Consider the following 24,761-nt stretch of genomic DNA (forward strand, 5'->3'; position numbering starts at 1 on the left):
AGAGGGTTGATGACCTAGAGGAGAAGCATAGCATGCAGCAGGCACAGGATAGGGGCCAAGCCTCCTCTGGGAGGGGCGTGGGTATTGACTTAAGGGACAGTGGAAGTCAGCAGGGCCGAGGGTGGCTGTGCAGGTTCTAGCACACAGAGAATAGTACACTGAGCACGGCAGGAAGCCGGGGGGTAGGGGGCAACTACCTGGCCTTTTAGCAGGCCAAGACAGCAGAAAGATGTCGATGGTTCAGGAGGGGTGTCTCCTTTACAGATTAATGTCTGCATCCTCCACTAGACTGTAAGTACCAGGAGGGAAAGAACTCTGTGAGTTTTTGTGCCTGGAGCAGAGTAGGTGCTCAAGAAATACTTGCCACATAAACAAACAATTGGATTTTAATTTTTGTGCTGCCTTAGAGAGCTGGATTGCAGGACAGGCATCAGGGTGGGTGGGGAGAAGCCAGTTGAGGGGCAGGAATGAGGAGGCCAAGACTGGAGGCAGAGGAAGGTGCCACGGCCTGCACTGGAGTGAGGGAAGGTACCTCCCCCGAGGCTGCACAGGCCAGAGGCCAGAGTTGGGCTGGGGTGGGAAGAGGTGGAACAGGATGGCCCCCTGAGGAATGCCTGGTGTTGGTGGCCCACAGGAAAGTATGCTGCCCTGGACACAGAAGCCATCCACCCGCTCCTGAACCTGCTGTCCTCACCCTTGAGCAAGGCACGTTTGAATGCCACCAAGGCCCTCACCATGCTGGCTGAAGCTCCTGAGGGCCGCAAGTTCCTGCAGTCTCATGTGCCCATCTTCCGCACCCTCGAGGAGGACCCCAGTGAGGCAGTGCGGCGGGCAGCCCAGATCGCCATCAAAGTCATTGAGTGGAAACCCTGAGCCACTTGCTGGGCCAGACCTGATAAGCTGCTTGCCTGAATAAATGGGCTGAATCTCTTTATATTGGGTGTGAATGGCACTTTATGGTCCTAGAGTGTGGCCACATCTTCCCTTTCTCCTACAAAGTGGAAATACCCGGCCCCGAAAGACTGGGTCATGGTGGCCAGGCGAGAAGGCATGGGCTAAGTCCAAGGCCCAGGGGTGGAAGGATGGCATACCAGCTCTCTGTTGCATCCAAGAGTCCCCTCAGAAGGTAGAGAGCAGGGCTGGGCCTTCCAGGTACAAGGAGGAACTAGGAGTTATATTGGGGGAAGGAACACAGCTGGATCTGGCCCATCCAAGCTTTAGATACTTGAGCGACCAGGCCCTTGGGTGTGGTTGGGCACTGCACGGCTTAGCCAGTTCTGCCCCCGCCCCTCAGGAGGGAAGGTTGAAGTGCCAGCTCATGTGGGCAATTTCAGGAGGAGTGTGAGTTGTATGAGGCCCCCTAGGCATGCGTGCCCAGGACAGGGATCTTCCCGGCAGCACAAAGATGTCATAAGGACAAGCTCCCAGCTGGCCTGAAGCCAACCACTCCCTAGCCCCTTGGCAGCCCTCTTGCCAGCCTTCCACCTGAGCCTCCACCTGCCTCTCTTGTTCCCCAGATGAAACTAGCAAAGGAGGCTGGAGAGCTTGAAGGCACTGGAGGAGAAGCCAGACTGCAGAGGGTAGGAGGCCTGGGTAACATTTAACCACCCATTTAACATTTAACTTCCCTGCCTGGTCTGGCAGGATGATAGTTCTTAAACCAGTTCTGACTCCTATTGGAGAAGCTGCAGGAGGGGAGCTCAGCTTCAAGGGAGGTTTTTGAGGCTCCCTGCCTCAAACAAGGTTTTTCTCATAGCACCAACCGGCAGCCATATTTCCTATGGGACAGAGCATCCCAGGCTTATGGGATTCCCAGTCCTTCCAGAATAAACATCAGGAGAACCAGAACCCTCAAGCGAGCACCTTCTTATAGTTCTTTTATTGACTGGGGCCTTCACTTTCCTAGAAGAAACAGAGAAGTTTGCGTCGCTGGAATTAGAGGATTAGCCCAAGGGGACTGGCTGCTGAGCCCAGCTGGTATTTCAAGGGAATATTCTCAAAGTAGGCTCCCAAAGAGGAAACCTTTTCTCCTTCAGTAAAACAGGTGCTTGAAGACCTCTACTTCCTCGGGTCCCCATCTCACTTCAACACATCGCATGCTGGTTCCCCTCTACTGCTTCACTGAAGGGCTCTGGCCAAGGCCACTGGCCAAGGTTACTGACCATCTTGCTACCAAGATCCTGTGCTCTTTGTGCTTGACCCATGCTGTGGCCCAGGTATGGATGTTCCCTTCCTATAGCAGCTATTTTGGGCCTCCTTCCAAGGCTCTGGCTGTACTCTCTTTGGTCTCCTTTGTAAAACCCTCTTTCTCCACATGACCAGTAGTGTTCATGTTTCTCACAGCTCTGTCTAGGCCCTCTCTCCTCCTGTTCTCCATACAATCTCACCTGCCTGGCTGTGGGCCCCCTCTACCAGGTTCCCTTCTTAACTAGGCCTGCCCACTGCTTTGTCTCTCCCAAATCTGGGTCTGTAGCCCCAGCCTCTCTCCTGAGTTCTGGATCCTTCTATACAACTTAATGTCTACCCTTAAATTTCTCTAGGCAATAATTAATAAGAATACTTCACAAACTCTTCTAAAAAATAGAAGGGGATGGGACACTTCCCAACTTATTCTGAGGTGAACTTTACCCAAAATTAGTTGATACCCAAGCCAGACAAAGACATCATAAGAGAACTATAGACCAATATCCTTTATGAATAGAGACATAAAATCTCAATCAAATATCATCAAACCAAATACAGCCACATTTAAAAAGCATTATACTGGGGCCTCTGGGTGGCTCAGTCGTTAAGCATATGCTTTTGGCTCAGGTTGTGATATCAGGGTCCTGGGATCAAGCCCTGCATCAGGATCCTTGCTTGGTGGGAAGCCTCCTTTTCCTTCTCCCTCTCCCCCTGCTTGTATTCCCTCTCTTGCTGTCTCTCCCTGTCAAATAAATAAAATCTTAAAAAAAGAAAAAGAGCATTATATTCCATGACCAAAGGAATTTATTCCAGGAATGCAAGGTTGGTTTAACATTTGAAACTGAATCAATGTAATATATATACACATACAATAAAGGATAGAAATCACATGATCATCTTAATAGATGCAGAAAAAGCATTTGATGAAATCTGATATCCATTTCTTTAAAAAAAAAGAAAATCCAAAAAATCCAATACGGGGTAACTTTTGCAAAAAGTCATAGCTAACCATCATTCTCAATGGTGAGAGACTGGATGCAGTCCCTTGAAGATCAGAAACAAAACAAGAATGTCTGCTCTCACTACTTCAATTCAACATTGTACTGAGGGTTCTAGCCAAAGCAATTAGGCAAGAAAATGAAGTCAAAGGCATCCAGATTGGAAGGAAAAAAGTAAGCTATCTATTTTTGCAGATGATGGGAACTTATATATGGAAAATTCCAAGGTATACACTTAAAAGCTGTTAGAACTAGTCAACAACCTTAGCAAAGTTGACAAAGAAAACAACTCCACTGGGGCGCCTGGGTGGCTCAGTGGGTTAAGCCTCTGCCTTCAGCTCAGGTCATGATCCCAGGGTCCTGGGATCAAGCCCCGCATCAGGCTCTCTGCTCAGTGGAGAGCCTGCTTCCCTCTCTCTCTCTGCCTGCCTCTCTGCCTACTTGTGATCTCTGTCTGTCAATGAAATAAATAAAATGTTAAAAAAAAAAGAAAACAACTCCATTTACAATCGCATTGAAAAGAATAAAATACCTAGGAATAAATTTAAAAAGAGAAGTGCAAAATTTGGGCACTGAAAACAAAACATTGTTGAAAGAAAGATCTAAATAAATGAAAAGACATAACATGTTCACGGATCAGAAGATGTAAAATTGTCAAGATGACAGTAAGTATCTTCTTGCATCTCAAACTCAACATGTTCCAAGTGGTGCTCAACTTTTCTCCCACATCTGCTCATTTTCCAGTGTGGCCTGTCTTTAGAATTGGTGTACCCTTTGCCCACATGCTTAACTCAGAGAGTCATTCTGGCCTCTCCCTCCACAAATCAAGTTCTATTACTTCTAATTGCTGGCCTCTCCCTTAATCAGTCAAGTTCTATTACTTCTAATTGCTGGCTTCTCTTGATGCCATTTCCTCTCTGACACTAACTTGCCTGGATTGTTCTAAACAGTCTCCTGGTGGGTGTTCCTGCCTCCTTTTCATCATTTCAGCAGTAGCAGAGCAAATCTGATCCTGTCACTTCCCCACTGAAGCTCCCAGGGACTTAGGATCCCAAATTATATAAGGCAAGTCAGGCTCCTGTCCACCTTGCCTCCCCATCTCCCATGGTTCTTCTACGCATAAATCATGTCTTGGCATCCTCAAACATGCTATGTACTCTAGCCTCATGTCTTTCTGCATGTTGTCCCTTCTGTTGTCCAGCTAACTGACCTCCTTCTTTGGTCATAAGAGGCCTTCTCTGACTCAGACTAGGTGGGCCTCCCTGAAGTATGCACAACACGTGGTGGGCCAGTGTGTGGCCTTGATGTCAGGCAGGGCTGTTCCAGTTCCTATGCCCATTCCCAGGGTACTTAATTTCCTTGCTGAGTCTGTTTCCTTCCCTGTAAAATGTGGTTAATTTCTAGTACTTCCACAAAGGGTGATTCTGTGTCTTGAATGTGATAGTGCCCTTACCCCAGGCAGCAAAACCTCAGGCTGCATTAAAAGCTGGCCGTCACAGCTAGTGTTTCACTTTGGTGCCTATGTTCTGTTAGCAGCTGTTTTCTTGCAGTGGCTGGCACATAGTAGGCACTCAAAAATCTCAGTTGAAGGGATAAACTAGGGAGGAGAGACTGCATGTGAATGTGCCATCAGAATGTGATTTTTGTGATGCCGGATGGGCCTCTGCCAAATCACTTCAAGGCACCTGGAACTTTTTCTAAAGACACAGATAGTTTATTTTTGAGAAGAAGGAAGAGGAAGGAGCAGCTTAGGGAGTCCTTGCAGAAACACAGCCTGGGAGTGGCCTATACTTGACAGCTAAGGGAGTCTAGCTCCTGGCCCCAATGCCCAATAACATGCCAATTGCAGGCAGACTGGGAGGGACTGGAAAGAGCTCTGGAAGGAGGAAGGTTTCCCCTCCACCTGTCTTTCAAGGGTGCAGTGTGTCTGTAGCCAGATAGTGCTGAATTGCTGGATGCCTGCTCCACTGAGCAGAAACTGCCTCAGCTCCATCAGTGGTCCAGGCAGGAGCTAAAGTCCCACCCATGGGAAGCCTTGGCTCCAGCTGGCGTGGGAGGTCACTGGCAGTGGGCATATCACTTGTGGTGGGAACCCCATGTGGGGATGGGGCTTGTACTACATGGGATCTTTGCCAGCAGGGTATACCTTTGAATAAGAGGAGAGCACAAAGCAAATGGAGGCTGGGTATAGGAAGGAAATGGTTACAGTGAAGTAAACACAAGCAAAAATCCCAAATATATCTAGAAATAAAAAGCCAAAATTAAATTTAAAGTGAAAGTCAGTGTTTATGCAGTAGAGCCATTTGGAGAAAATGACTCATTTCGTAAAGGAACAGATGTTCTCATTTGCATAGTCTCTGGAGTCACAAATGGACTTCACCCTGTCCCCTCAGCACACATGCCCTGCAGCTGGTGGCACTTGACTTGTGACACTGAGGGAGTGTTTACATTAGTATAATCCTTGGTCCCATAGCCACTGGTCTCCTGGTAGGAAAGACTTTTTTTACTGGATGATGAGGGTGTGGTTTGCCTGCTCTTACCAGTTGCCCCTGGGCCCCAGCTGCCTTAGTAGTAGTAGATGTGCAATAGGACTTCAGCTGATATCGAGAGGAACCCACAGGCATTGCAATTTCTCTCCAGAAGGGTATCTCTGACATGTCAGCGTACTTATCCCTACCCACATGTCATTGTGTTCTGTCCCTTTAGATGTGTCACAGCACTCTGTCTCTTTGTGTTCTGTCCTTTCAGATGTATCATGGCACTTTGTCCCTTCCAACATGTGCTCTATCCTTTCAGATATGGCAGCACACCCCATACTCTCCTTGGCTACCTCTTTTGGGGCCAGTTTGGGGCCTGGCTGTGGCTCCAGTCCACAAAACACATCCCAGGCCTTCCAGAGGCAGCCCTGGTCCTCCTTGAATACGTCTGGAACAGAGGGAACAGGCAAACATCAGGAGGACACAAGAAGGAGGACTTTCTATGGCGTTGCATCTCAGTGGTCAGTCCCACAGAAAGACCAAAAGACTCCAAAATGAAGATCTCTCCTCAGCCCCCGCCACAGAATACCTACCACCATCCTCAGAGACATGGGAGAGGTGGGATAAGGGGCTAAGGTATGTGTGGGGGTGGGAACTACTTGGGGTCATGCTCACCTTCCACTGGTAGAGCCTTCAACGGGCCCAGATCCTGGAGTGACCACCCTTCTCTGTCTTAGGCACATGCCCGAACACAGCTGAATAGGTCTAGAGCAAGTGACTGCTCCTCTGAATCTGCCTCCCCAGTCACTACTCTCCAGAGGACAGAAGAAATCCCCTGATTTCTGGAATCAGACACTGATCTCCTTGGTAAGCTCTCAGGGAATGTCTTCCTCAGGCAGGTATCAGTCTTGCAGTCTGGCCCAAAATAAGGCACTCTGGGCACTTGAATGGGAAATCACTGATGTTTACCAGGAGGCAAAGGAGGGAAGTCTAGGAATTATAGGAAAGTTTCTATTTAGATTAGTGAAAACACCTTCTGGGGCTTGCTCAAGTCTGTCTGTTCAGATCTGGCGGTCTGCTCCTTGGGCCTGCTCAGGCTCAGGTCAGCACCACGGCTAGCTCCCACATACCACAGTAGGTGCCGCCGCTGCCTGGAAACAGTTTCCTCCTTGATGACGAGATGAGCACATTTCTGTCTGAGAGCAGGCATCCAGCTGTGTTCTCTGTCTCATTCTGTTGGGCAGCTTCCATGTCAGCTGTGTCCCAAGGCTGAGGCGGCACCAGCGATGATGGAACCCATCAGCTGGGGACAGAGGACCCTCTGTTACAAGGGGAGGGTGGCTGCAGCCAGGGGACCCCAAAGTCAGGGATACAATCTCTGCTGCCAGTGCTGAGAAGTCCATATAACATGGACACCCATGTCATATCATCATGTAGCTGCCAACCCCAAAGAGGCTGCTGTATCTAAAAGGCAACTGATCATTTGATGACAGCCCCCAGGCTATATGATGGGGAGTGGGAGGGCCATTGACCAAGAGCACACATTTTAGAGTCAGACTTGGCTGTGTTCAAGTCCCAGCTCCACCACTGCCTTGTTATCTGTGGAGCCTGGGGCAAGTTAGTTAACTGTTCAGTGCTTCAGTTTCTCCATCTCTAAATGGGGATACTAATTGTACCTATCACACAGGGGTATAATTTTGACACTGCCTGGCACATCCCAAGTGGGCAGTAAATATTAGCCACTGTCATTATCATCATCATCATCATTCCCCCACGACTGTGGAGGGAGAAGAGGAACTGGGAGGGGTACCAAGGACAAGCATCTGGCACACTGTGGGCCCCCAGTAGGCTCGTTTCCCCACTCAGAGAAGAAAAATTCCCAGGGAGCCTTGCATCCACCAGCTGTGTGGATCAGCCATGCTCAGGAGAGTTTACTCCCTTGCTCTGCACCTATCCAAGGCCTCCTCTACAGATAGCAGGAGGGAGCCCAAGGCCTCTTTGGGCTCTAAAATTCCCTAGCAGTGGTGAAGGGGGCCCCAGATTATTGCCTCCTCCCCTAAACTCACAGCCTCCCCAGGCACTCTCCGCCTGAGACTCAGGACTAATCTCATTAGGCCTTTATCCCTGTTTGCGTCAGGGCTGCAAGAAGCTCAGGTCACCCTACCCGGTGGCCCCAACACTTCCTTTCTGACCCCATCTGCTGAAAACCTTCCTCTGGGCCTTCTGGAGCTCCTCCCTGCAACATTCTCCCTCTGCTTGCTGGGACTGAACTCTGTCTTCAGACTTCTTCCCTGGAGCCCCCCTCCTTCTTCTCCCCCAGACTGCTCTTATTGAGGTACATCACCATCTCTGTGTGGCTAATTCAGTGGCCAGTCCTAAGGCCTCATCTTTCTTTGCCCATCAGTGTTTGTCTTCCCTCTGCTGGCTCCTCCTCATCTCCTGGAGTGCCTTTTGCTTTGTGCCTGTGCCCAAGCCCCAAGCCAGACCCCTTGTCTGCTCCCCCTACCTGCCCCTCTACGGGTGGCTCACTGCATCTGCTGCTTCTCCCCCGCCCAGAAGGCTCCACACAGATGTCTAGGGATATCTCAGCCTCAACAGACACCCCAGAGGGGGCCTCTGCCTGGAAGAGCATTTCTGGAAGGGGAGACCATGGGTGCCAGAGTGGCAGCTTGGGCCACACCTACCTAGAACACTTTAAACAGGACTCCCTGCAGGATTTGGCTCTTTCTTCTCACCTGGCTATGCTTGGGGCGCTTGGGGCGCAGGTTTCTTCACTTGTATCTCTTCGTCCAGATCTACCCTTGCTTCTTGGCTGTCTCGTAAGCTCCAAAAGAGCTGGTGGAGCTAGGGGGAGAGCAGGGCCATGTTACCACCCAGGGCCCTGTCACACAGACAGGACCCAGCCATGGCCAGCAGCTGGGCACTACGGTCTCCAAGGACTGAGAGGAGACCTGGTGGTTCAACTTCAACAAGAGACTGAAGGAACATGGACTGGGGAAAAGCGTGGCACTTAGGAACCCTGGATTTCAATTCTGGCTCTGGTACCATGTGCTTGTGTGGATTTGGCACAGAGTGACACAACCCGCCTGGCCCTGTGCCCTTCAGCTGTACAGTAAGCGGTGGTAGGCAATGTGCTCAGGGCTCAGAGAGTCCAGGAACCTTGCCCTTCAGGGTGGGAGCAGCTGCCCATCCCCCCTGGTCTGCTTCTTTGGGTGGAGGAAGAGGCCCTCCGACCAGATGAGTGGATGGGGCAGACCAGAGAGCAGCTTTCCTTCCAGAATCTCTTCCTAGCTGTCAGAGTTGAGCGCTAACCCAGTCCAGAAGAGGCTTTACCTGGTTTACCTGGCCTGCCCTGAGCTGAGTTGCTGAAACTCAACAAGGCATTTGCATATGCATTAGGCAGCTCCCCTCCCTTCTGCTCTGTGATTTTGTTCCTTTTCTGAAAACTCACATGGAAACTTGGGGAAGTAACAAATCCAGCCAATTGTTGTTGCTTGTTTCTGAAGTGTCAACAAGTGAACATTTCCACCAAACCTATCCTGTAATAGATTTTGATCCATTATATTAGCCTTGTTGTTTTTGAATCCCAGCACCACCAAACCTAACATATGGCAGGGACATGAATGGGCTGGACAGGCCCCTCCCCAGGCAGCCCAGTTTAAGACTTGTTTGGAGCCCCACCTCTCAGACTAAAACGTCAGAACTAAAATTCTGTTGTGCTAATGACAGAGACGGGGTTTAGCCTTTAATTGCTTCCTGATGATGCCATATGTATGCATTTGCCTTCCCAACAACACTATCAGTCCCTGTGGAAGAGGTTGCCGGGTGTGCTGGAAGAGCTTGGCTTTGTGTGCAATCCCTGCTGTCCTGCCTTCTCTGGTAGGCGGTGAGGAGAGGGCCTGGCCTGCTGACACTGATCCAATTTTCCTGTTCATCTCTCCCTCCCCTCTGGCAGCTGCTTTCTGTACTCCAGAGCACCTGGCATACTGGGAGGCAGATAGGAAACACTCAACAAGTACTTGGTTGCCTGAGAAGTGGGCACAACTAAAAAGTTGAGAGGAAGAGAACAGGAGAAAAGAATGCAGACCATCTAAACAACTAAGACCCCAAGCAACAGGAAATCAAGTTCACCACCCACTGCCAGTTTTTCAAGGTGCTGGGACCAGGGAAGTCTCCCTGCTGTCACCGGAGCAGTGGGCATGCACATCCCAGACGATCCTGGCTGTCTTCCCCATGTGGTCCATCCCTTTCCCAACTGGGCTCTGTGCACAGGAGAGGAATGAATCAAACAGACACTACAGAGCAAGAAGTGTCGCCAGAGAGCAAGCTCAAGGTTGGGGGCGCGGGGGGGGGGGACCTGGAGGTAGTCTTCCAAGTTTATAGCTTTTACCCAGATCCCAGGAAAAGCTGCAAGACAGGGATGTAGATCTCACAGACCCATCTCCCTACCGAGCTACCCCCTAAACTTTGGATGCTATGGGGCTTTCTGGCTTGGCCAAGTCCCTGTAGTGCGAAGCCTGCTGGTCATGCTTATGGAGGTGATGTAGTGGAGCCAGGTTGGGGCCCAGCCCTGCCTGGACAAGAGACTTAATTTCTCTGAGTCCAGACTTCCAACTGGGGTGACTGATCCCTGCCTCCTAGGAGGTTGGAATGGCCACGCAAGAGGAGGCTGAGAGTCACCTAGCCCTGAGCCAGCCACAGGCGCTGCCCATATTCCTGTCCCCTCCCTCTCCTGCTGGCTTAATTCCCTGAGGGTAGGTGGCAGGGGGCCTGCCCTGATTACATTAATTCATACTGAGGTTAGGGAACTTAACACTTCTAAGGAAAATTTGCATTTTAAAAGCCAAACTTCTCATTCTAAATGGTGGATTGTTGAAAAGCTTTTCAGTTTAGTTTTGTTTTTGAGGCAGGGCCTATTTCTGACCCATCCCCCACTCCCAGCCCCCAGCCCTCCCCTTTCAAAAAGAATGCAGGAATTCAATCACTGTCTCCAAAACTAGTGGAGCCAAATTACTGCTCCTTGGGACGCTGGGACTGAAGGTTGACCCCAGAACATACTTGGGGCAGCACTTACATGTTTATCCGGAATCAGGTCTGTGAATAAGGAGATCCCCCAGAATGTGAAACGACTAATTACGAAGAGAATTACAGCAAAGTAGAGGTAGTGCACACTGCAGATAATCAGGGGGGTCTGTAGGGGGATCCAGGGTCCGTAGGCAAACTTAGAGAACATTGGAGAAAAGCCAATCAGAAGTCCTCTGGTCAACCCCCTGAAGGCACCCTGTCAAAGGAGGAGCCCCAAGGGAGTCACCTGGAGGGAGATGGGTGGTGAGACATACCTTCAGCCTCACTTGCCCACTAGTTGAGTTCTGAAGTTAAACTCATCACAGCAAAGGCTTTAAATACCTTGTGGAAGGAAGCAGAATGTAAGCACCAGACACCTGCAGTCTCTCTAAGGTCAATCAGAAAACTTAAAAAACTTTGGAAACACTTCTATGTAAGATAATGAATAGGTATCTCAAACATTATGTGTCCAAAAGGACCCCAGTCTTCCCCCATGGCTGTGGGTGACACCTCTATCTCCCTGGTTGCTCAGGTTGAAAACCCAGGAGTCATCCCTGCCCCCTTTCTTTCCATTGGGCACTCCCACCAATCTTGTTGGCTCTGCCTCTTAAAATGTGTCAGCATCCCACTACCCTATGGCTACCACCCCAATCCTGAACTGCTATCTACTCCTACATAGTTGGCCTTCCTATCTGGCCTCTTGCTTGCCCACTGTCCCCACAGAAGCCAGAGGGACCTCTTCAAAGAATGTATTAGTGAGTGCTTTGCTTAAACTCTCCCAAAGCTTCTCATGGCCCACCGTCAGAGTCAAATCTCAATCCTGCCCCTCAGTTGACCTCACCTGGCTCTGCCACTATACCCTTGGCCATTCCACTTCAGCCACTGTGTGCAACCTTCCTCCTGCATGTTGAATCTGCCCATTTTGCTCTTGGCACAGGACTTTGTGCTTGCCTTCCTCTCTGGGTCTCTGCCTAGATCTTGGTATTGCTGGATCATCGTTCAGGGTTCAGATTCAAGGTCATTTTCTTAGAAGTCTTCTCCTACCACCTTGGCTAAGGTCCTTGCATAGCCCTTGCCACCAGAGCCTGCCTTGTCACCCTCCACTACCCTTTTTAAACTTTTAAACAACACTGCATCACTATCAGAAACCTTTCTCTGCTTATTGGGTATCATCTGTCTCCTCCAACCAGACTGTCTACTCTTTAAGAGTAAGGACTTCACCTTGGCTCTGGAGCTGTATCTGGAGCCTGACTTAGATGGGGATAGATGTCAGCGGAGACAGTATACGGTATATGGGCAAGTATAGATAGTATACAGTATATGGGCAAGCATCTTGGAGAAAGACCTAAAACCAAAAGCCAGGTGGGGAATCCACAGGAACCATTTATTGAAGGAGATGTGTAGAAAGGGAAGATCTAGAAACAGATGGGCAGCAAAAGCCAGATGAGCACACCATCTGAAGCAGAGTGGGAGAGAGGGCCTGGAGAAACTCTTTAGGTCAAAGATGGTACCAGCAATGTGCTTGTAACCTTGGACCAGGAGTAGCAGGGAATCGCTGACCAGATGCCCAATTCTCCTTGGCAGTAGGCTCCAATAACTCAATGTTGTTGCCATTGATGGGAGGCAGATTCTCATGACAACCTGCCTCTCTTGCCCCTGCCCCTCCCAGCAGATCAGAGAGAAGCAGCTTGGGCATCTACAGAGCCCAGCCACCTTCCCCCCACATTCTTGGTGCTAAATTGAGTCTTGAACTGAGCAGAGCAGGGAGCACTAGCAGGTTGGTCTGGAGGACTGGATATCTGAGACGGATCTATAGGGAGCACCAGCCTGATGGAAGAGGAAAAAGATATTCTTGGCAAAGTGAACAGTCTATGCAAGTGAAGGGAGGCCAGAGAAGGCACAGGGCAGTTAGGTAATCAGCACTACAGATGGTTAAGAATGGCTGGGGCCTGAGGGCTGTGCATGGAGAGGGCAAAGGCCAAAAGTTAGGGGCCAAATCATGTAGCACCTCATACACTGTGCTCAGGAGCTTGTACAAGGCCCAGTTACTCAGTGCTGTTAAGGGAAACAGGTTATGATTCAAAAAACAAATGAAAATATTCTGACAAATTATGCTTTCACAGGCTTATGGATGGGATGCCTGGGTGGCTCAGTTTGTTAAGTGTCCAACTCTTGATTTCAGCTCAGGTCATGATCTTAGTGTTGTGAGATTGAGCCCTGTGTAGGGTGCTGTGCTAAGTATGGGGCCTGTTTAAGATTCTCTTTCTCCCTCTCTCTGTGCCCCCTCCCCAAACCCCTTCCTTTCTCTAAAAAAAAAAAGAAGTCTTATGGATAAAATGATTGAATCATTAATTGGGATCTTTCATTTAAAAAAATATTTATATTCATTCATTTCTGAGACACACAGAGAGAAAGTATGAGTGAGGGAGGGGCAGAGGGAGAGAGAGAATCTCAAACAGACTCCCTGCTGAGCAGGGAGCCCAATGCGGGACTCCATCCCAGGAAATTGAGATCATGACCCAAGCTGAAGGCAGACGTTTAATCTACAGAGCCACTCAGGCACCCTGGGATCTTTAGTTTCAAGTATGCTTAGAAGAGATGGTCTTCACTGCAGGAAAGGCAAAAGGAGTTCATGACTGTACATCTCCCTATGAGTATGAAATTTCTGAGTATGACACATCCATGTACAGAGGCAGCAGAATAATATTTTCTTACACCCAGATGTGTGTGAGGGAGAAGGATGCACACTGCATCATCTATGGCATAGTTGAGTGGATTACACTGCAAAGGGAGGAAAACAAATCAGAGCTTGCCTTTTCCCTGCACTCATGAAGGAATTCAGACCAAATCTGCCCAGGAGGAAATAATTTCTTGAAAAGCAAATGATACAGTGGTATGAACTCTTGAAGCATAAAAGGCCCTTCTAGGGCAGCTCTTGCAACAACAACTATGATATGAAGGCAAGCCCTCACACTGTGTCATGCAGTGGCCCTGCCAACACCTACTTGTTCAGTGACCCTCTTGCAAAATAAGCAAGCAGGAAGATGGCAGCAATGGGTGGGGTCAGGTAACTCATAACTGCATGTGTGTATTCAAACATTTGCTCACTATATTCTGTTTGTATAACAGAGACCCAGATGATGGTGACAGTAAATAATATTATAACAAAAAACCTCTAAACTAAATCAATAGTCAATAGCAATTTGATAATCTTCCCTCCCTCCCCCGCCAATAAAATATCTATAAGCCATGCTATTAGCTCAATTATACTTAGGTTAAATTCAGATGCCCATTCATAAGTATGGGACAGAGGAGACAGCCACATAAGTCTTCAGATAAAAATCCTTTAAGTTCTGAACAAGTAAAACCAAGTGTCCATTTGTGTGTTCCTGGATCATGGATAGATTTTCACATTTGGAGGCTATGTTTGGGCAGTTATGCTTTAAATTACATGGAAAAATATTAATTTCTTGAGGGTAACATGTTTTAAGGAATTTTAGACGGATTAGTACAGCACATGATTTTGAAGATTTCAACAAGTTCAGAAACTTATTTAAATTTTACTGAAAATTTTACAAAACTGAGTACAAGCTCCAAATGTTCATTGCTTTTGCTAAGTAAAAGATTTAAAATTATGTGTTCATATATAAAATTACACTAGACCAAATGTCATCCCAAAGATGAATAAATCTTAGTTCTGTGTCAACAAGGGCTTAAAAATTATTATTTAGAGTGAATGATAAGCTATAAAGGACTAATTCCTTGATAGTCAAAGAAGACACAGGATGTGAATTCCCACCTGAGTAATGATGGGATATTGGCCTGGAACTAACTCTCCCACAGATAACAATGACAAATTGTGGGCCAAATATAAAACAACAACACTGAAGGGAGCCAAAAGCAGGCAGAAATGAAAGAGGATTTAATCCTTGAAAAGAATATAATCATATTGGGTGCTATCTACATTACCCGGCTTTTCTTCTGAGGGCCCTCCCTAGTCTGCATGGCGTGGGTGGCTAGAAGTTAGGCATAGAGCCTCACTCTTACTAGGCAGAGGTGTTAGAAGATGGAGATTGGGAATTTAGAGTGGTTGGAAATGTTGGGGGAAAAAATTCTAGAAAAGAGGGAGCCACAGAGCAAGGAGATCCAAGCTGTACATAAACTTTCCTTATGCCCTTGGCTGATCCCTGAACTATGCATGTTTGGGGAAAATAAGACCCTGGTGGTAGGAAAAAATAGTGTCAACCCAAAATTCTATACCCAGCAAAAGTATCCTTCAAAAATAAAGACAAAATAAAAACATTTTTTCAATAACCAAAAACAGAGAACCTACCAGCAGACCTGAATTATAAGACACGCTGAAGAAAATTCTCCAGAGTGAAGAGAAATGACACATATTGGAAACTTGAACCTAAAAGTTGCAATGATGAGCACCAAAAAGATAAAATATATGGTAAATATAAAATGCTACATATCTTTTTACAGCAAAAATTGTATTGTTATCACTGTATTATGGGGTTTATATGCACAAGGTATAAAATATATGACAGCTATAACACAAAAGATGGAAGGAGAAAATATACTATTCTAAGGCATTTATGTTTTACATAGAATAATACAGTATTAACTCTAAGTAGAAAAAGATAAGTTAATCATGCCTATTATGATGCCTAGAGCAACCAAAATAAATTAAAATCAAATATTAAAGACCATTTCCAATCATATTGATGATATTAATACAAATGAATTTAACTCTTAAATTAAAAGGCAGAGATTGTCAGAGGAAAAAAAAATCAAGATCCAACTATGATGTGGTCTACAAGGGACTCACTTTAAGTATGTTTAAAGGTTAAAAGTAAAAGATATTACAAACACTAAACATAGGAAAGCCAGGGTGGGATACATTATTAACAAAATAAGCCTCAATACAAGTACTATTATTAGAGACAAAAAGGGACATTTCATGGATAAAGGTGATATGGTACATATACATGTACATATACATATACAGGTGATATGGTATATATACAATGGAATATTAGTCAGCCACAAAAAATGAAATCTTGCCATTTGCAACAACATGGATGGAACTAGAGGGTATTATGTTAAGTGAAGTAAGTCAATCAGAGAATGACAGTTATCATATGATCTCACTGATATGTGGAATTTAAGAAGCAAAGAGAGGATCATGGGGGAAGAGAGAAAAAAATAAAACAAGACAAAACTAGAGAAGGAGACAAACCATAAGAGACTCTTAATCATGGGAAACAAGCTGATGGCTGCTGAAGGGAGGGAGGTGGGAAGATGGGGAAATGGGTGATGGACATTAAGGAGGTCACATGATATAATATAATATAATGGGCACTGAGTGTTATTAAGACTTTTGAATCACTGACCTCTACCTCTGAAACCAATAATACATCATATGTTAATCAATTAAATTTAAATTAAAAATAAATTTTAAAAAGGGACATTTAAAAAAATAAATTAATTTTAAAAAGGGACATTAAAATAAATTTAATAAAAAATTTATTTAAGCCATATTAAGTTTAATTCTGATATGTGACCATAATTCTAGGTGAATCAAAAATTTATTTAAGCCATATTAAGAAAGCTACAGCTGATGCAAATGACGTGTGATTGGCAATCCACTGTCATGCTGACCACTTTTTTTCTTATAAAAGCTTTATTGTTTGGGGCATCTGGCTGGCTCAGTAGTTTAAGCAGCTGACTCTTGATTTTGGCTCAGGTCATGATCTCAGGGTTGTGGGATCGAAACCCACATCTGGCTCCCTGTTTGGTGGGGAGTCTCCTTGAGATTCTTTCCCTCTGCCCCTCCCCCACTCACATGTGTTCTCTCTTTCTCAAATAAATAGATAAATAAATAAATCCTTAAAAAGGCTTTATTATTTTATCTTTCACAATCTGATATACAACAGATACAGATTTTGTGTATGCTGTGAGGTAAGAGTCAACATTCTTTTTGCCATGAATAGCCAAATAACCCAGGACCATTTATTGAAAATCCTTCTCCCCATCACTTTCCCTATTACATTATACTGAAATCTTTACCATAAGTCAGGTGACTATATACCTATGGGCCTTCTGTATTCTGTACTTTTTTCCTTTGATTTGTCTATATTTGTACCAAAACTATACTATCTAATTAGTATCACTTCACAATAGATATTGGTATCGCTTAACAAATCCTCCAGCTTTGTTCATCTTGAAAAATTGCTTTGGCTTTTTTCTTTTCTTTTCTTTTTTTTCTTTTCTTTTCTTTCTTTCCTTTCCTTTCCTTTCCTTTCCTTTCCTTTCCTTTCCTTTCCTTTCCTTCCCCCCCCACCTTTGGCTATTCTTTGCTCTTTGCATTTTCTCTCTTAATTTTAGAACTGGTTTGTCAATTTTTACACACACACAAAAAGCTACTGCAATTCTGACAGGCATTACTCTGAATATATAGAATAACATAGAGAGAACATCTTGTCAATACTGAAACTTCTAACTGATCGATATAGTATATTCCTTTATATACTTAGGTATATATACTTTCCTAAGTATATACTTACTTATATACTTAGGTATATATTCCTTTATATACTTATGGTATATTCCTTTATATACTTAGGTCTCACTAATTTCTCTCATCAATGCTTTGTAATTTTCAGCAATTTTCTCATTTTTGTGAGATTTATTCCTAGGTATCTGATATAGTTCAATGACATTATAAATGATAATATATAAAATATGATTGATTCTTGTACTTTTACCTTGTAACAGTCTTGTTAAATTCACTTTTAAATTTTAACAGTTTGTCTACAAAGTCTTTTATGATAATTTTATTTCTATCCTCATGACATTTTTCTCCTTTTCATACCTTTTGTGCAGAATAGCATCTCCAGCATAACGTTGAATAAAAGTGGTTATAGTGGACATATGTGTCTAGTTCCCAATCTCAGGGAAAATGTAAACATTAAGTATGATACATCTAAGCTTTTAAATATATATGTATATATATTTAAAAGCCAGTATAAAGAAAATATTTTGGGACGCCTGGGTGGCTCAGTTGGTTGGACAACTGCCTTCGGCTCAGGTCATGATCCTGAAGTCCCGGAATCGAGTCCCGCATCGGACTCCCGGCTCCACGGGGAGTCTGCTTCTCTCTCTGACCTACTCCTCACTCATGCTCTCTCTCACTGTCTCTCTCTCAAATAAATAAATAAAATCTTTAAAAAAAAAAGAAAATCTTTTAAATTTTCTAAGATTTAAGAAAATAAATAGGTATTAGACTTTCTAAATTCTAAATTCATCTGTTGTGGTGACTCTATGATTTTCTTCTGTTTTCAGTTAATGTGGTCAAGTACATTGATTGATTTTTGAATAAAAATAAATCTATTCTTGCATTTCTGGAATAAGCTCCAGATGGTCAAGGTGTATTTTTCTTTTTCTATGTTGTTGGACCTGCTAATATTTTGTTTAAAATTTCTGCATCTATGTTTCTATTGGCATGGTATGTATTTTACCATGTTTTCTGTAAGCTTTCCTTAATCTTATTTTAAAGATGTCTCTTTTCAATGAAGTTTCAGGATACAAAATCAACATACAGTAGTGTACAAAATCAGTAATATTTCTATACACTAACAGTGAGTCACCTGAAAAAGAAATAAAGAAAATAATTCCATTTACAATAGCATCAAAAACAATAAAATACTTAGGAATAAATTTAAAGAAGTAGGTGTAAGATTTCTACACTGAAAACTGTAACATTGTTGAAAGAAATTGAAAAAGACACAAATAGACAGAAGGATATCTTGTGTTCATGGACTAGACAAATCAATATTATGAAAATGTCTATATTACCCAAAGCCATCTATGGATTCAATGCACTCCTTATCAAGATTCCAATGGCATTTAAAAAAAATTTTTTTTTAATTTGACAGACAGAGATCACAAGCAGGCAGAGAGGCAGGCAGAGAGAGAGAAGGAAGCAGGCTCCCTGCTGAGTAGAGAGCCTGATGCGGGGCTCGATCCCAGGACCCTGGGATCATGACCTGAGCTGAAGGCAGAGGCTTTAACCCACTGAGCCACCCAGGCGCCCCATCCAATGGCATTTTTTACAGACTTAGAAAAAATAATCTTAAAAATTGTTTGGAATGACAAAAGACTCCAAGTAGCCAAAGCAATCTTGAGGAAGAAAAACAAAGCTGGAGGTATCACACTTCTTGATTTCAAACTATATCACAAAGCTATAGTAATCAAAACAGTATGGCACTGGCATAAAAACAGATGCATAAACCAATAGAAAAGAATTGTAAAGCCCAGAAATAAACCTATGCCTATATAGTCAACTAATATCAGACAAGAGAGCCAAGAATACCCAATGAAGAAAAGACAGTCTCTTTAATAAATGGTTCTGGGAAAATAGGATATTCACAAGAAAAAGAATGAAACTAGACTCTTACCTTACACTACTTACAAAAATTAACTCAAAATGGATTGAAGACTTAAATATGAAATCTGAAATTATAAAACTCTTAGAAGAAAATATAGGGAATAAGCTCTTTGACATGGGTCTTGGTAATGAGTTTTTGGATATGACTCAAAAATCCCAAGCAACGAAAGCAAAAATAAACAAGTGGGACTACATCAAACTAAAAAGTTTCTGTGCAACAAAAGAAATAACAAAATGAAAAGGCAACCACAGAATGGGAGAAAATATTTGCAAACCACACATCTGATGAGGGGTTAATATCTAAAATATATAAGGAACTCATATACAACTAAGGAGCAAAACAAAACAAAACAAAATACCAAATAATCCAATTAAAAACTGGGCAAAGATCTGAATAGACATTTTTCTGTGAAGTTATTCAGTTGGCCCCTAGGTACATGAGATAGTGCTCAATGTTACTAATTGCCAGGGAAATGCAAATGAAAACCACAGTGGGGTATCATTTCATATTTGATAGCTATTACCCAAAAGGCAAGAGATAACAAATATTGAGTACTAATGAGGTTGTAGAGGAACAGGATATACTGTTGATGGGAATGTAAATTGTTGCAGTCATTACGCAAAACAGTATAGAAGTTCCTCAAAATTTAAAAATAGAATTACCATATAATATAGCAACATTACTTTTGAGTATATATGCAAAGGAAACAAAATCACTGTTATGAAAAGATATCTGTAGCTCCAGGTTCACTCCAGCATTATTTACAATAGCCAAGCCATGGAAACAATTTAAGTGTCCACTGATGGATGTCTGGATAAATAAACTGTGATATGTATTTACCGTGGAATACTATTCAAGCGCAAAAAAGAAAGAAATCCTGCCATTTGTGACAACATGGATGGACCTTGCTATCCATGGAGGGCATTATGCTAAGTAAAATCAATTAGAGGAAGACAAATACTGTCTGATCTCACTTACATGTAGAATCTAAACAAACAAACTCCTAGAAACAGACAGCAGATTGGAGGCTACCAGATGTGGAGAGGAAATGGAAGAAATGGATAAAGGAGGTTAAAAGGTACAAGCTTCCAATTTTAAGAAAAATAACTTCTGGGGATATAATGTACAGAATGGTAATTATAGTTAGCAACACTGTATTGTATATTTGGAAGTTGCTAAGATGGTCAATTTAAAAAATTCTTATCACAAGAAAAAAGTCTGTAACTATGTGTGGTGATGCATATTAACTAAACTTGTGGTGATCATTTCACAATGTATACATATATCAAAGTATTATGTTACACACCCTAAACTTAATACAATATTATATGTCAATTATATCTCAACAAAACTGGAGAAAAGATGTCTCTTCTAAGGAGGATATAGTTTGTTTGTTTGTTTGTTTGTTTGTTTTGATAGTCTGATAATCTCAACATTTTAACTCAGGTGTTTAGTCTACTTACTATTCATGAAATTACTGATACAGTTGGGTTTATATGTACCATCCTATTATTATTTTTTTTTAGTTGACATATCTTTTATGTTCTTTTATATTTTATCCTTTTAATTTCTCGGGGGCTAATCAAATAGTTTACAAGTTATTCCATATTTTTCTTTAAGCAAGTTGTCAGTTAAACATTCTTGAACTATTCTTTTTTGCTCATTCTAGAGATGAGATTACATGCACCCTTGCTATATTATAGTCTGGTACAAGTTTTGTGTTTTACCACATCTGAAATTAAAGTTCCATTTCACCCCTGCTTATTTTCTCTGCTACTCTTGTTAGTATATTTTGCTTCCACATGTTATAAATCCCACAGACATTTTTTCTTTTTGATATTTTCAACAGCTAATAAGCGTTTATATTTCCCAGATATTTGCTCTTTCTGGTGCTCTTCATTCTTCTCTGAAGTTCAATTCTTTTATCTGGATTATTTTCCTTCAGCTGGAGAACTCCCTTCGGTATTCCTTATACGGAAAATCTAATGTAATAAATTCTCACAACTTGTGTTTATCTGAAAATGTGTTATTCCACCTTCATTTTAGAGAATATATATTTTTTATTTATTTATTTATTTATTTTTAAACGTATAATGTATTTTTATCCCCAGGGGTACAGGTCTGTGAATCGCCAGGTTTACACATTTCACAGCACTCACCATAGCACATATCCTCCCCAATGTCCATACCCCCACCCCCCCTCCCAACCCCCCTCCCCCCATCAACCCTCAGTTTGTTTTGTGAGATTAAGAGTCACTATGGTTTGTCTCCCTCCCAATCCCATCTTGTTTCATTTACTCTTCTTCTACCCCCTTAACCCCCCATGTTGCATCTTCTCTCCCTCATATCAGGGAGATCATGTGATAGTTGTCTTTCTCTGATTGACTTATTTCGCTAAGCATGATACCCTCTAGTTCCATCCACGTCGTCGCAAATGGCAAGATTTCATTTCTTTTGATGGCTGCATAGTATTCCGTTGTGTATATATACCACTTCTTCTTTATCCATTCATCTGTTGATGGACATCTAGGTTCTTTCCATAGTTTGGCTATTGTAGACATTGCTGCTATAAACATTTGGGTGCACGTGCCCCTTCGGATCACTACGTTTGTATCTTTAGGGTAAATACCCAGCAGTGCAATTTCTGGGTCATAGGGTAGTTCTATTTTCAACATTTTGAGGAACCTCCATGCTGTTTTCCAGAGTGGTTGCACCAGCTTGCATTCCCACCAACAGTGTAGGAGGGTTCCCCTTTCTCCGCATCCTCGCCAGCATCTGTCATTTCCTGACTTGTTCATTTTAGCCATTGTGACTGGTGTGAGGTGATATCTCATTGTGGTTTTGATTTGTATTTCCCTAATGCCGAGTGATGTGGAGCACTTTTTCATGTGTCTGTTGGCCATCTGGATGTCTTCTTTGCAGAAATGTCTGTTCATGTCCTCTGTCCATTTCTTGATTGGATTATTTGTTCTTTGGGTGTTGAGTTTGCTAAGTTCTTTATAAATTTTGGACACTAGCCCTTTATCTGATATGTCGTTTGCAAATATCTTCAAACATTCTGTCAGTTGTCTTTTGGTTTTGTTAACTGTTTCCTTTGCTGTGCAAAAGCTTTTGATCTTGATAAAATCCCAATAGTTCATTTTTGCCCTTGCTTCCCTTGCCTTTGGCGATGTTCCTAGGAAGATGTTGCTGCGGCTGAGGTCGAAGAGGTTGCTGCCTGTGTTCTCCTCAAGGATTTTGATGGATTCCTTTCTCACATTGAGGTCCTTCATCCATTTTGAGTCTATTTTCGTGTGTGGTGTAAGGAAATGATCCAATTTCATTTTTCTGCATGTGGCTGTCCAATTTTCCCAACACCATTTATTGAAGAGGCTGTCTTTGTTCCATTGGACATTCTTTCCTGCTTTGTTGAAGATGAGTTGACCATAGAGTTGAGGGTCTATTTCTGGGCTCTCTATTCTGTTCCATTGATCTATGTGTCTGTTTTTGTGCCAGTACCATGCTGTCTTGATGATGACAGCTTTGTAATAGAGCTTGAAGTCCGGAATTGTGATGCCACCAACTTTGGCTTTCTTTTTCAATATTCCTTTGGCTATTCGAAGTCTTTTCTGGTTCCATATAAATTTTAGGATTCTTTGTTCCATTTCTTTGAAAAAAAATGGATGGCACTTTGATAGGAATTGCATTAAGTGTGTAGATTGCTTTAGGTAGCATAGACATTTTCACAATATTTATTCTTCCAATCCAGGAGCATGGAATATTTTTCCATTTCTTTGTGTCTTCCTCAATTTCTTTCATGAGTACTTTATAGTTTTCTAAGTATAGATTCTTAGTCTCTTTGGTTAGGTTTATTCCTAGGTATCTTAGAGTTTTGGGTGCAATTGTAAATGGGATTGACTCCTTAATTTCTCTTTCTTCTGTCTTGTTGTTGGTGTAGAGAAATGCAACTGATTTCTGTACATTGATTTTATATCCTGACACTTTACTGAATTCCTGTACAAGTTCTAGCAGTTTTGGAGTGGAGTCTTTTGGGTTTTCCACATAGAGTATCATATCATCTGCAAAGAGTGATAGTTTGACTTCTTCTTTGCCGATTTGGATGCCTTTAATTTCCTTTTGTTGTCTGATTGCTGAGGCTAGGACTTCTAGTACTATGTTGAATAGCAGTGGTGATAACGGACATCCCTGCCGTGTTCCTGACCTTAGTGGAAAAGCTTTCAGTTTTTCTCCATTGAGAATGATATTTGCGGTGGGTTTTTCATAGATGGCTTTGATAATATTGAGGTATGTGCCGTCTATCCCTACACTTTGAAGAGTTTTGATCAGGAAGGGATGCTGTACTTTGTCAAATGCTTTTTCAGCATCTATGGAGAGTATCATATGGTTCTTGTTCTTTATTTTATTAATGTGTTGTATCACATTGATTGATTTGCAGATGTTGAACCAACCTTGCAGCCCTGGAATAAATCCCACTTGGTCGTGGTGAATAATCCTTTTAATGTACTGTTGAATCCTATTGGCTAGTATTTTGGTGAGAATTTTTGCATCTGTGTTCATCAAGGATATTGGTCTGTAGTTCTCCTTTTTGATGGGATCCTTGTCTGGTTTTGGGATCAAGGTGATGATAGCCTCATAAAATGAGTTTGGAAGTTTTCCTTCCATTTCTATTTTTTGGAACAGTTTCAGGAGAATAGGAATTAGTTCTTCTTTAAATGTTTGGTAGAATTCCCCTGGGAAGCCGTCTGGCCCTGGGCTTTTGTTTGTTTGGAGATTTTTGATGAATGTTTCAATCTCCTTACTGGTTATGGGTCTGTTCAGGCTTTCTATTTCTTCCTGAAATATGTCGTAGTTTATATGGTAGTTTATATGTCTCTAGGAATGCATCCATTTCTTCCAGATTGTCAAATTTGCTGGCGTAGAGTTGCTCATAGTATGTTCTTATAATTGTCTGTATTTCTTTGGTGTTAGTTGTGATCTCTCCTCTTTCATTCATGATTTTATTTATTTGGGTCCTTTCTCTTTTCTTTTTGATAAGTCTGGCCAGGGGTTTATCGATCTTATTAATTCTTTCAAAGAACCAGCTCCTAGTTTCGTTGATTTGTTCTATTGTTTTTTTGGTTTCTATTTCATTGATTTCTGCTCTGATCTTTATGATTTCTCTTCTCCTGCTGGGTTTAGGGTTTCTTTCTTGTTCTTTCTCCAGCTCCTTTAGGTGTAGGGTTAGGTTGTGTACCTGAGACCTTTCTTGTTTCTTGAGAAAGGCTTGTACCGCTATATATTTTCCTCTCAGGACTGCCTTTGTTGTGTCCCACAGATTCTGAACCATTGTGTTTTCATTATCATTTGTTTCCATAAATTTTTTCAATTCTTCTTTAATTTCCTAGTTGACCCATTCATTCTTGAGAAGGATGCTGTTTAGTCTCCATGTATTTGGGTTCTTTCCAAATTTCCTCTTGTGATTGAGTTCTAGCTTCAGAGCATTGTGGTCTGAAAATATGCAGGGAATGATCCCAATCTTTTGATACAGGTTGAGACCTGATTTAGGACCGAGGATGTGATCTATTCTGGAGAATGTTCCATGTGCA

General features: G+C 43.0%; 1 protein-coding gene and 1 pseudogene across 1 annotated transcript in view; one reads left to right on the forward strand and one right to left on the reverse strand.

Annotated features, from left to right (window-relative positions):
* The window catches only part of RSPH14 (radial spoke head 14 homolog), a 76,454-nt gene extending 75,527 nt beyond the window's left edge, over positions 1 to 927 (forward strand). Inside the window, exon 7 of the mRNA XM_047697373.1 lies at positions 635 to 927. Coding sequence (XP_047553329.1) covers positions 635 to 873 — 239 coding nt within the window. The 3' untranslated portion in view covers positions 874 to 927. The remainder of the gene's footprint in view (positions 1 to 634) is intronic.
* A 7,471-nt stretch (positions 928 to 8,398) lies between these two features.
* Positions 8,399 to 24,761, reverse strand: part of LOC125081766 (sodium/glucose cotransporter 1-like) — a 61,981-nt pseudogene continuing 45,618 nt past the window's right edge.

Source organism: Lutra lutra, chromosome 12 (assembly GCF_902655055.1).
Source record: "Lutra lutra chromosome 12, mLutLut1.2, whole genome shotgun sequence".
Lineage (NCBI taxonomy): Eukaryota > Metazoa > Chordata > Mammalia > Carnivora > Mustelidae > Lutra > Lutra lutra.